This window comes from Myotis davidii, unplaced genomic scaffold (genome assembly GCF_000327345.1).
Source record: "Myotis davidii unplaced genomic scaffold, ASM32734v1 scaffold355, whole genome shotgun sequence".
NCBI classification, from domain to species: Eukaryota; Metazoa; Chordata; class Mammalia; order Chiroptera; family Vespertilionidae; genus Myotis; species Myotis davidii.
Window position 1 is genome coordinate 117,541 of NW_006286818.1, and position 13,252 is coordinate 130,792.

At 41.4% G+C, this 13,252-nt stretch overlaps 1 protein-coding gene across 8 annotated transcripts in view; it reads right to left on the minus strand.

Annotated features, from left to right (window-relative positions):
• The window catches only part of ARHGEF12 (Rho guanine nucleotide exchange factor 12), a 198,434-nt gene that overhangs the window by 94,830 nt on the left and 90,352 nt on the right, over positions 1-13,252 (minus strand). For 7 of the 8 annotated variants that reach the window (XM_015560643.1, XM_015560638.1, XM_015560639.1 and 4 more), the window contains 4 exons: positions 10,389-10,567; positions 8,719-8,796; positions 8,200-8,319; positions 6,530-6,670 (listed from right to left, as the gene is read on the minus strand). In XM_015560643.1, coding sequence (XP_015416129.1) covers positions 6,530-6,670; positions 8,200-8,319; positions 8,719-8,796; positions 10,389-10,567 — 518 coding nt within the window. The remainder of the gene's footprint in view (positions 1-6,529; positions 6,671-8,199; positions 8,320-8,718; positions 8,797-10,388; positions 10,568-13,252) is intronic. The other variant, XM_015560641.1, reaches the window with a different exon arrangement.

The window sequence follows — 13,252 nt, forward strand, 5'->3', positions numbered from 1 at the left end:
CTGTATGGTGTTAGCTGGTGGTCTCGTTTCATTTTTTTGCATGTACCTGTGTAATTTTCCCAGCACCACTTATTGAAGAGACTGTCTTTACTCTAGTGCAGTGATGGCGAACCTTTTGAGCTCGGTGTGTCAGCATTTTAAAAAACCCTAACTTAACTCTGATACTGTGTCACATATAGAAATTTTCTGATCTTTGCAACCATAGTAAAACAAAAACTTATATTTTTGATATTTATTTTATATATTTAAATGCCATTTAACAAAGAAAAATCAACCAAAAAAATGAGTTCGCGTGTCACCTCCAACACGTGTGTCATAGGTTCGCCATCACTGCTCTAGTGTATATGCTCTTGCCTCCTTTGTCACATAAAGACATGGTTGATTTCTGGGCTCTCTGTTCTGTTCTGTTGGTCTATATGCCTGTCCTTATGCCAGGACCAGGCTGTTTTGATTACTATGGCCCTGTAGTATAGTTTGATATCAGATTTGTCTGATCACTATGATAGAACTTCCAGTACTATGTTAAATAAGGGTGGTGAAAGTGGACATCCCTGAACTTAAGGGAAAATCTTTTAGTTTTGGCCCATTAAGTATGATGTTGGCTCTATATGGCCTTTATTAGGTTGAGGTAGGATTCCTCCATTACCACCTTGGTGAGAGTTTTTATCATAAATGGATGCTAGAGTTTACTGAATGCATCTATTGATATGATCATGGGATTTTTATCTTTCACTTGTTTATGTGATGTATCGATCTATTGAATTGTGAATATTGGACCAACCTTGCATTCTTGGAATAAATCTGACTTGATCATGGTGTATGATTTTTTAAAATGTATTGCTAGATCCAATTTGTTAATATTTTGTTAAGGATTTTAGCATCTATGTTCATCAGGGATATTGGTCTATAATTTTCTTTGTTTGCAGTGTCTTTATCTGGTTTTGATATTAAAATAATGTTGGTCTCCTAAAAAGAGCTTGGAAGTCTTCCCTCTTCTTGTATTTTCTGGAATAGTTTGAGGACAGGTGCTAGTTCTTTGAATGTTTGATAAAATTCTGTGAACCATCTGGTCCAGAACTTTTATTTGCAGAGAGTTTTTTATGGTTATGCTTCAATTTCATTAGTTTTTCCATCTAGTCAGGTTTTTTTAATTCTTCTTGACTTTTAGAAGATTTTATGTTTCCAAGACTTTGTCCATTTCACCCAAGGTGTTTATTTTGTCGGCAAATAGTTGTTCCTAATATTTTTTTTACAATCCTTTGTATTTCTATAAGATGCTACCTCTCCTCTTTCACGTCTAATTTTATTTCTTTGGGTCCTCTCTCCTAAGTTCATCAATCTCATTTATCCTTTCAAAGAACCAGGTTTTGGATTCATTCATCTTTTGTACTTGTTTTATTGTATTTCTTTAGTTTCTATGTCATTTATTTGTGCTCTGGTCTTTATTATTTCCTTCTTTCTACTTACTCTGGCCTATTCTTGTTGCTCTCTTTCTAATTCTTTAAGTTGAAAGGTTAGATAATAGGGTTAGATTATTTACAAGGGATTTTTCTTGCTTCTTAAGGTAGGTCTATATGATGGGAACTTCCCTTTCAATACTGCTTTTGCTGTGTACCACAGATTTGGGGTAGTTGTGTATTCATTTTCATTTGTTTCTAGGTAATTTTTTATTTCTTCCTTGATCTCATTGGTAACCCCTTCATTCTTTAATAACATGCTATTTAGCCTCCGTGTGTTTGAATATTATATGAGCTTTTTTATTGTGGTTGATTTCTAGTTTTATGCCATTATGATCTGAGACTATGCCTGATATGATTTCATTCTTCTTGAACTTGTTAAGATTATTTTGTGTCCTAGCATGTGGTCTTTCTTTGAGAATGTTCCATGTGCACTTGAGAAGAATGTAACTTCAGCTACTTTGGAATGAAATGTCTGTAAATATCAATTAAATCCATTTGATCTAGTGGGTTGTTCGAGATCATTGTTTGCTTGTTGATTTTTTGTCTGGAAGACCTATCCATTGATGACAGTGGGGTGTTAAAGTCCCCTACTATGATTGTATTGCTGGCAATTTCTCCCTTAAAGTCTACCCAAAGTTTTTTTGATATATTTAGGTGCTTCTATATTGAGTGCATATACATTTACGATGGTTATATCCTTTTGTTGAATCAAACTCTTTATTATTATGTAGTGACCTTCCCTGTCTCTTTTGTGGCCTTTATTTTGAAGTCTATTTTGTCAGATATAAAATTGCTACTCCAGTATTTTGTTTGTTTGTTTGTTTCCATTTGCATGGACTATTTTTTCCACATGGCTGGTCTCAACAAAGTGGGAACTGAAATTCCAATATCCACTGATGCTCTAAACTCTCCGCAGTGTGGGCCCCAACCTCCAATCTGTTTCTCCCCCATGACACCCACCCAGCAGGTGGAACATCCAGGAGGCTCCATGGTGGGGGAGGGGCTCCCTCTCCCCGGTCCCTCAGCAGACAGCCGTCACTGACGGGCTCTGCACATGCCTGTCATGAAAGAGGCCCCACAGACCCCTCTGCCAGACCCAAACATGGCGGCACAGCCTCTCCAGCGGTCAGCGCCCAAACAAACTTCTCAGGCTTGGGGTGCTAACAATAGGAGCGCTCTGTCACTGGGAAGCTGCTGTCCAGTCTCCCAGGCAGACACAATCCCCCTAGTTCCCTCTGCCGATGCTACACGAGCTCTTCTTGCTGTCTCTGCTGCTCTGGGTTTGGGTTCCCTGCGGGGGGTTGAGACACCACATTCCTGGGGGGGAGGGAGCATTGCAGGCATTAGCACTGGGTCCTCTAAGCTATGGCACTGCTGTGGTCTCTCCTTTTCTACAACCCCCTCCTTTGACCAGTTCTCCATGGTCTCCTCAGTGCTGCTGAGATCTAAGATGTCCAATCAGCTACACTTCACCTGGTTTTCCAAGTTGATTACACAGCATTTAGCTGTAATCTTGTCCCAAACTGGGAGCAAAGGCATAACCTCTAGTTATTCTACAGCTGTATAGCCTCTCCGCTGGCTAATTTTTTAAGTATCCTTTACTCTTAAAGATACATACTAATGAACTAATGTCTTGGATTTTACTTTAAAATAATCCAGAGGTTTGAGCACCTGTTGATGACTACTGAGGCTGGGTGATTAGGTGCATAAAGGGGATCATTATGCATCTCTACTTTTGAATGGATTTAAAACTTTTACATAAGGTATTTTTATATCATTTACATATTAAAAATTAGTGAGGTAGATGCTCTGAATTTTTGATGATTCTTTGTGATCAAGCAGCTTCTCTTGTGAGAACTGGGTGTGTGGGTATTCATTAGAATCACCTTTGAGGTAAACACAAGCAGGGAATTTTGCAATGATAATGATCTCACAAACAGCACAAGGAGATTATTCTATAAAAATGAGCAGAAAAAGAAAAAAATTTAAAAGCGCTCATTTAAAATATAAAGCACTGATCGGTTCCTATAATCTTAATATAATTGAAACAAACATGGAAACCCATAAACTAAAAACAGCACATCTTAGCTCCAAAAAGACACATGTGGAAATTAAGCTAGTTTGTTATGTGTTCAGTAAATATCCTTGCCTACAATATATTATCTCACCCAGATTTCTAAAAAATTCATTTATTTATGGAGTCTCAGTTTCCTCATCTATAAAATGGTAATACTGCGCCTTGAAGATTATTATGAAAGCTAAAGAGTATGTGTAAAGTATTAGTTACAACTGCTGACATAACGCAAGTATTCCATAAATGATAACCAATTATTAGCCATTCAATACGCATTTGTTCCTATTAAACCAAATAGTCTTCTTTTTTCTATCCTCACCTGAGGATATGTTCATTGATTTTTAGAGAGAGAGAAACAGAGAGAGAGAGAAACATCAACCGGTTGCCTCCTGTACGCACCCCAAGCAAGGATCGAACCCACAACTTAGGTATGTGCTCTGTGCGGGAATTGATGGGGTTTGGGACAACACTCCACCAGCGGGGCCACCCAGTGGGGCAGCCGTCTTCTTTTCTTACACATACCCCTGCCTCTACTCCACTTCACTTTCCACATGGACATGTTTCTGACTGGGCCTGTCTTTTGCATGCAAGACAAAGACCAAACTCTTTAATCATTCATTTTGCTGTTCATTCAAATCCTATTTAATAAAGAAGGAAATGCTAATTGATCCTCACGCCATTGCAAAGATGGCAGTGCCCACAGCCAATAAGGAGGGAATATGCTAATTGATTGCCATGCCCCCAAAGATGGCAGCAGCCACAGATGGCGGCTGCCCAGCCGCCCAGGGCCATCTGAGGCTCAGGTAACCAGGGCGGCCGAGGCTTGTGCTGCTGGCAGTGGCAGCAGCAGAGGTGTGATGGGGGCATCGCCTTCCCCTGATCGCTGGGTCACCTCCTGCCCCTGAGGGCTCCCAGACTGTGAGAGGGTGCAGGCCAGGCTGAGGGACCCCCCTCCAGTGCATGCATGAATTTTCATATACCGGGCTTCTAGTACTTAATAAACACTAACTACATGTCAAACACTCTTAATTCACTGAAATGCCTGTTTCTACATTTGCAAATTCACTCTATTTAAAAAAGTATATACATCTAAGCCACAGAATTTATTGTAACATCACTCTAAATACAAAATTCAAAATTTTCTTTCTTACAACTTGTTCTAAATCCCTATAACATGTCAGGCTTTGGAAGCATAAAGGTGAACAGGACAGTTCCTTTGCACTCAGACACTTTCCATGTAATGGTAAGACCAAGCCATGAAGAGAGACAGGAAAAGCAGCTCTAAAGCGGAAAGGAGAGCATGAGAAGGGCTCCCTCAGCCAATGCTGGTACCACAAGTGACAGCTTGGACTCGCCTGTGTCTGAGATGAAGGACAGCCATTTCCTCCAGGCCCTAACATAGCAGGAAAACTTTCACTGCTCTCCCACGGCGAGGCATTTTCACACACAAGCGCCTTACCTAATAGAGTGCTCGCACTTTGCACCTGGTAAAGGCAGATAGCTTACCCCCTGGGTAAGTCTGGCCAGTTAGTTACTTCCATTTGGCCTGCTTTTTCTTGTAAAGTTATGATAACAACAGCACTACATTACACGGCCGTTTTAAGAATTAACTAAGACAGGGATGTGAAACACTTATGACAGCATATTACATGTATGAACAATAAACGTTAGCTGTTATCTTTTTTTCTTGAGTCAAAACTGAATTTCTCATTGAAACCTTCAGCAGACCCAATCCTAAGACTCCTACTGTCATTTTTCACTCACACACAATTTTCATATTTTCTTTGCACAAGGAACTGAGTCATTGGGTCTAAGCCTCAAAAGGTGGCCACGATGATGGCCAGTAGCTTTCCTTTTTTTTTTTTTTTTGCTAGGACCTTCAGTAAGGCAGGAATTTTACTGTTAAATATAATACTTGGGTGTGTCCCTGTGTATGTGTCTATATATATATATATATATACACATACAACAAAGTCACAAGAAGTAATACCACCTCTATATGCAAAGCACTCTTAGTTCCTATTCTTTTTTTTTTTTTTTTAAATATGCTGGTCCCAACCAACTAAATTGATTTCATGAACCAGTTTTAAAAATTCTGCATTAGACAACTTTCCTCATTACTTTAAAAAAGGGTGATCTGCTCTGGCTGGTTTGGCTCACTGGATAGAGCGTCGGCCTGAGGACTGAGGGGTCCCGGGTTCGATTCGGGTCGGGGGCATGTGCCTTGGTTGCGGGCACATCCCCAGTGCGGGGTGTGCAGGAGGCGGCTGATCGATGTTTCTCTCTCATTGGTGTTTCCGGCTCTCTGACCCTCTCCCTTCCTCTCTGTGGAAAATCAATAAAATATATATTTTTTAAAAAGGGTGATCTATTTGTAAGTCATTATTCTATCATTGTATACTACTTACAAAGAAATGCTAAGTAACACGGAATTTAGCTTTGAAGTATTAATATGACTATGAAGTCACATCATATTCAACTTCAAATATTTTATCTTTTAACAAATATTCATGCTCATCAAGCAAGTTCTGGGTTAATCAAGAAAGTGTTACTAAAAAATGAGCTATTAACTTAAGTCTACCTAACAGAATTACTAGTAAGTCTTTTCCTCTTTGCAACAGCAAAGGGCCCTATGTTTCAAGACTGAGTAACTCTGCCCACAGATGGAATATTAACCTGCTCTTAAAGTTATCAACAGCTGGCCTTCCAGTTCAGTAAGAAAGCACTTGCGTTATTAGCTTTCCTACCCTCAAACAAGATACCATCTCCTCTAAAGAAACATGTGTCAATGGTGTGCAAGGGAAAAGTGAGCTCTGGAATTAAAAGCTCCTCTACAACAATGTCCAGAATTTCTGCTTATCAAATTGCTACATTAAAGATGGCAACAATAAAAATATAAGCAGGAAGAGAATACAACTCTAACTCATGCAACTTAAAATTAAATCTAGGGAGCAGCTTTCAGAAGAACACAGGAAGACAGAGATGTGGAGCTCACCTCTGCATTGTCACTGCTGGGCCACGATGCATCTCCACTGCTACAGTCAACTCTGCCTAGTCCATCACCAGGGTCTGCTTCCACCTCACTGACTGTGTGTGTGTCACTGCAAGGCGTGGAGGATGTAAGTACAGCTCCATCCTGAAATGGATTAAACACAAGCACATTAAAGAGACTTTCACTGTGGCCTGCATAAAGAAATCGAGTTGCACTACAATCTAAAGAAGAATGCTAACATCTGGCCAGTTTGATGTGATCGAGAATGCTTAAAGATCTAAAAGATAAAAACATAAACCACCACTAATTCTGTGGTTGTAAAATGGCAATGATCAAAGACAGTTTAGTAAGGGGGATAAAGTTTGCATTTCCATATAGAACATAAAGGTAAAACAGTTTGTTAAACTATATGATTTCTATTTCCTGCCTATTAGTAAAGATTATTACGCATCACATCTGGTTCACTGCCTTTCAACACTTCAGATTTCAGTAAATCACAAATACTGAGATACAGCGCTCTAACATAGTTATAAGCTTTCAGATCAGGAACCACATTTTTACTATTCGAACATAGTAAGAATGCTGTCTTTGCTCAGTAATAACAACATAAAACTGTCAACATAACTGAAGGGTATTTCTAAAAACATCTATAGTTGATGGAACTGAAAGTGATAAAAAAAATAAATAATGCAAAATAAAAAGTACTCTAAACCAGCAAGCCAGGAGACCTTATAAGTGTGATCCTGTGTACGTCATTTAACCAGTTTAGGCCCTCGTTCTCACCATCGTGGCAGGATTTTTATTTATGCTAGAGGACCTTCAAAAGTGCTGTTAGTGCTAGAACCTGGCTGTCAATGCCAGGCCTAACTGAGGAAGAAGAGCAAATCAGCAGCTCTTACTGCTTTTAAATGATACAGGCAATTCATCCTTTTTGCTTTAAAATGAAGTAAAGGAGCTTTTCATATCCCACATCTGAATATTATAGAATATAAATCTGGTTGAGATTTAATGCTAAGCTATTTTTTCTAATGACACCATCATTTTCATACTTATACTTATGTAGCAAATTCAGCTGAAATCTATTTTAAAATTACAATGAAATTATAGTATTAGGAATGTGAATGTGCTTTGAATTCATCAGACAGGGTTTAAATTCCAGTTCCATTGCTTCTGAGCCAAATGATCTCAGCAAGTCATTTAATCTTTCTGAGTTCTTTAAGTGTGTATGTAAAATGGGGGAAACATCAGAGTACCTAATGTAAGAGGGCTGTTGTGCAGACTAAGAAAATGCCTGTCCAAGTACTTAGCACAATGCCTGTCAATTTGTAAAATCTTATAACTATACTTAAAAACATAACTGCAGAAGGAACCTCAAAATGTAATATATGTGTGTGTGTGTGTGTGTGTGTGTGTGTGCATATATAAATACATTTTAGTAATTTGTCACATCAAAGCAAAAGCAGTCTTTTTTAAATTATTGTGGAAAAAAAACATCAAATCATGAGCAAGGCAATAATCAAAGCCCACATTTCTTTTAATGAACCATTATTTCTGTCATGCCCTACACAGGGCCGCCTTTAAGACGCAACTTTTCCAACAGGCACTGCGGCGCTACCTGGCACGCTCACAGAGCACAGGACCAGGGAGGTTCTCGGGGGGGGGGGGGCTGCTACCTGCACGGGGCCTGCGGCTTTGGAGAGCTGCTCCTGCAGCTGAGGGAGGAGTTTCTTGGCCTCTTGGATCTCTTTTAGCAACTTTGGGGTAGGTGCTCGATTGTAATCTTCCTGCAACAACTGAAAAGTTATAAAAACATTTTGATAATTGATTGCTTATATCAAGAAAATAGAGAAAGTCTATTTTTTTTTAATATTTTTATTGATTTTTCACAGAGAGGAAGGGAGAGGGATAGAGAGCCAGAAACATCAATGAGAGAGAAACATCGATCAGCTGCCTCCTGCACACCCCCCACTGGGGATGTGCCCGCAACCAAGGCACACGCCCCCGGCCGGAATCGAACCCGGGACCCTTCAGTCCACAGGCCGATGCTCCATCCACTGAGCCAACCCGGCCAGGGCAAGAAAGTCTATTTTTAATCAAATAGCTGATGGCACCAATCCCACTGTCTGCCTGCGACTCTGACAAGGAGCCCGTCATCCTGACTGCCTGGACACAGCCCTTTCCTAAGGCAGTACCTGCAGCCGTTCCTGTTCTTTCTGTAACATTTTTCTCAGAATTTCTACTTTCTGGTTATGAACCACATTGTTTTCCTCCTAGAAAAAGATAAAAAACCAACAAACAAAAAAGAACCAATACAGGAAAAGTGAAGCTAAAATAAATAAGGAAAACGAGACATATAATGCTATGCCCCAGCTCTGGTTTTCAATATCTATTTCGATTTTCTATTTCCATCACTTACAAGGATGGACTTTTAGACATGACATGAAAGATAACAGATTACAGGGAAATTTTAGCCCTTTTCACTTTTACTAAACTAGGATTCAAGAAAACATTAAATACTTATATTATTTGGAAAAACGAAGTTGGCTTAAATATAGGAATAACACTTATGCTTTCCTATCATTAGATCATTATTGCCAACCCCCATGCATGGCTCAGATTCCCAGTATTTCCTTCCTGACCTCACGCCATCTCTCCTTGTTTTACAACCCTTTATTTAATCAAATCAGTCTTCCTAAAATCCTGTTATAACCACATCACTCTCTTGCTCAAAAGAAATTTTAATGGATCTCACTGCCTACCTAGTTACATATAAAGTAACCTGGTAGTTGTGAGTTTTTTGAAAATAAATAGTCCTAAGTTTTCAAGCTCCTCTTCCACTACATAAATCCTTAACAGGCACCAGCTACTTCCAAAACATATTTGATGCTTTCTTGGCTCTTGCCCTCTACTGCCTCTACCTGAGTTGCCTTCATTTTCATTGCCACCACTCACTTGTGACCTGTTTTTCAAGGCTCAATTAATAAAATAGCTTTCGACAAAGTCCTTCCTTGTCACAACGGGATGTATTTTTTCCCTCCTTGGAATTCATACAGAACTTGCTGTTTTTCCCCTCATGTCACATTCTGCCTTTGTATTGTAATTACTTACATACACTTAACTCCATCTTAAACAGCAAAGGTTTATTAAGCACCTACTATACTCCAAGCACCAGGTACTTTTTTCCAGAAACTAGGGGCTCAACAATAAACAAAACAAAACAAACAAACAAAATACCCATGTTCTTTCAAAGTGTATATTCTTAGGTAACATGGACCTTGAACATAGGATATTTTAAATATTTTTGTGAGTGGCAAATGGTTTTGTGTAGTGTAGGTGTTTAATATTTTTTAAATTAAATTTCCTATCCCAAGACTCAGTAATCATTCCAAATTACAGCTGACCCTTGAACAGCATGCGAGCTAGGGATGCCAGCCCTCTGTGCAGTCAGAAAGCTGCGTGTGACTTTCGACTCCCCCAGAACGTTACTAATAGCCTATTACTGACAGGAAGCCTTACCAATAACATAAACAACCAATGAACACATATTTAGTATGTTACTTGTATTAAATACTGAATTTTTACAATAAAGTAAGCTAGAGAACAGAAAATGTTATTAAGAAAATCATAAGGAAGAGAAAATACATTTACTGAAAAAAAAAAAAATCTGTGCTTAAGTGGACCTGCACTCTTCAAACCCATATTGTTTAAGGGTCAACTGTATTATGTCATTATTATATTAGGAAGTCATTTTCTAGAATCTTGAACTTAAATTCGTTTATCAACTCAATACCACAAAATTCTGAATATAAAAAGTGAAGGCATTATGCAACTGAGCATTTACAAAGATGTTTCCCGCTCTTACCCCCATGAGCACAGGACTAGTAATTCTCTCCATATTCCCAGATGCTCCCGGTGAGTGAGGAGATGTCATGAGAGGAGACATGTGTCCAGTGACTGATGGCTCTCCTTCAGAATCAGCAAGTGGGATCTGGGGCATCCCAGGGGGGCGTCCCTGAACAGTGAGAGCTACATAGGAACCAGCTTGGGTGTGGAGAGAAAAGAAAGGGAAAGCAACATCGTAAACAAATTGTTACTGCATTATACTACTTAGCCTTTGACAGTTCTAAAAGTATCGTCATGTGAGAAAGCTGCACCAACTGCTAACCACTGATCCACATAAAAACAACCCAATGTTTTTTTACGAATCCTCTAAGAATGTAAAAGAACAATGTCATTTTTAGATAGTAAATTACTACTCATAATGTTACTTAAAAGCAAATAAAATGTATAACCCCCCAATTTTTAATTAGAGAAGAGTGAATTAATATCAACCATCTACTAATGGCTATGTTTAATTAATTTCTTAAATGCAAAGCCCTAGCTGGTTTGGCTCAGTGGATAGAGCGTCAGTGGATGGACTGAGTGGCCCTGGGTTCGATTCTGGTCAAGGGCACATGCCCAAGTTGTGGGTTTGATCTCCAGTGCGGGACGTACAGGAGGCAGCTGGTCAACGATTCTCTCTCATCACTGATGTTTCTATCTCTGTCTCCCTCTCCTCTCCTTCCTGAAATCAATAACAATATATTTTTTAAAAAATTCTTAAATGCAAATTTTAAAAAATCATCTTAAGATGATAATTAGGCAGAGTTTAACTAATTTTCTAGAATATAATGATGCAATTTTAAATTAACTTTACCAGATAAAATTGACAAAAAGTATACCACAAAAGCCAAGAAAAATCTCCATAAATAAATAATGAGTTTAATTTTTAAAATTTGGAGAAGACTGATGGGGGCAAGATGGCGGTGGGACCAGGAGACCGTGTGCCCGTGCTCCCAGCCTGAGTGGACTTACAGCTGAAACGCTATGCAGTTGCCTGGAAAAGTGAGAGTGTAGCTGACCGGACATTGTTTGTCTAAGGAGCCCTGAAGGAACAGCGTAGAACTGGTAAGAGGGGGAGCCCCCCGGGGCGGATGCTTGGCTGAGGCCTAAGTCATATTGGCTGCAAAGCTCCCTCCACGCAGGGACCCCCAACCTCAAGCAGCAGAGACTGGAAGGAGAGTCCGCGCAGCATCGGGCCAAGGGGTCCAGGAGACTGCCTGCCTGGGAGGCGGGGTCCCCCTGCCCAGTGATAGAATGTGCCAGGCGCTGGTGCCCCAGAGGGGATTCCCCGCAGGCTCTGACTGCTGAGGCTACACAGCAGTGTTTGGCTCAAAACACAAGGCGCCTGAGGGTTGCACCCAGCAGTGATTTGAGGGGCGCTGGGCTTTCCTGAAAGGCTTGTGCAGAGCCCAGAGTGATGGTATGGTGAGGGGAAGGGGAGTCCCCAGCTGGATGTGTGGGGTTGGAACCCCTCTGGCACCTGTGGAGCCACAGGGCCTGCTCCAGCCTGTAGAGTTGGCAGCAGGCAGATCGGGGATTTTATTTTATTATTTTTTATCCTCACCCGAGGATATTTTTCCATTGATTTTAGGGAGAGTGGATGAGAGAGGGAAAGACAGAAATATCAATGTGAGAGAAACACATCGACTGGCCCTGCACGAGCCTGACCAGGGCCTGGCCAGGGAAGAGTCTGCAACTGAGGTACGTGCCCTTGACCAGAATCGAACCCGGGACCCTTCGGTCTGCAGACCAATGTGCTATCCACTGAGCAACACCAGCTGGGGTTAGATCGGGGATTTGAATCCTGCACCGAAGAGAGTGGGAGCACAAGTGGAGCAGGGATAACTGGTCCCAGCTTTCCTGAGACGCCATGTGGAGGTTCCGGAGACCTGAGTGGGGCTGATTTCACAACCCCTTCTGCTTGGACTGTGGCACAAGGGCACCAGGTCCTGGCAGGCTGAGTCTCTCTGGATGGGATCCCATGGGAAGGCTTCCGTTGAGGAGACAGAGGAGGGAGAGCGGGGCTTTGTGACTGCATTGAGGAGAGGCTAATCCAAACTCCCTGTGCATCCAGGCGGCCAGGCCTGGGAAGGAGGGGGTGGAGCTTGTCTCCCCCTCTTGTGGGCTGGGAACACCCCTACCAGAAGAAGACTAGATCCTCCACTGGGCACACTTTGGTGGGGGCAGGAGAACAGCCCAGAGTAAGACATCCCGAGAGTAAGACCCTCAGAGGCCGTTACCTAGCAGCAGAAAAGGCATAGCCGGTCCTGAGGGCGAGACTGGCAACATTCTCAATCAGAATCTCTTCTTTATTATTTTATTTTTTTATTGGTTTCAGAGAGGAAGGGAGAGGGAGAGAGAGATAGAAACATCAATGATGAGAGACAGTCATTGATTGGCTGCCTCTTGCACATCCCCTACTGGGGATTGAGCCCGCAACCCAGGCATGTGCCCTTGACCGGAACTGAACCTGGGACCCTTCATTCCACAGGCCGACACTCTATCCACTGAGCCAAACCAGCCAGGACTCGGAATCTCTTTTGAAAAATTCCACTGAGCCAGGGCAGCAGAAACTTCTCCTGCAGAATGGGCGGCAGGCCATGTCCAACCTGAGCCTGCCCAGGCCCCATTGCAGGGAACTGGAGTTGGAGGATATGGTAGAGACTGAGGAGTTGGGCTTTGCAGCAGAGATTCATTTCCCCTCAGTGAGTGCCTGATGAGTAATCTCTAAGTTGGGGGCCCACTAGCTCTAGCTTTACTCGCCTGGCTTCACCCTAAAGACTCTCTTCAGAAAACACCAGAAGAAAACCAGGCAACCAGGGAGGCGGGAGGCGGGGGGGGGGG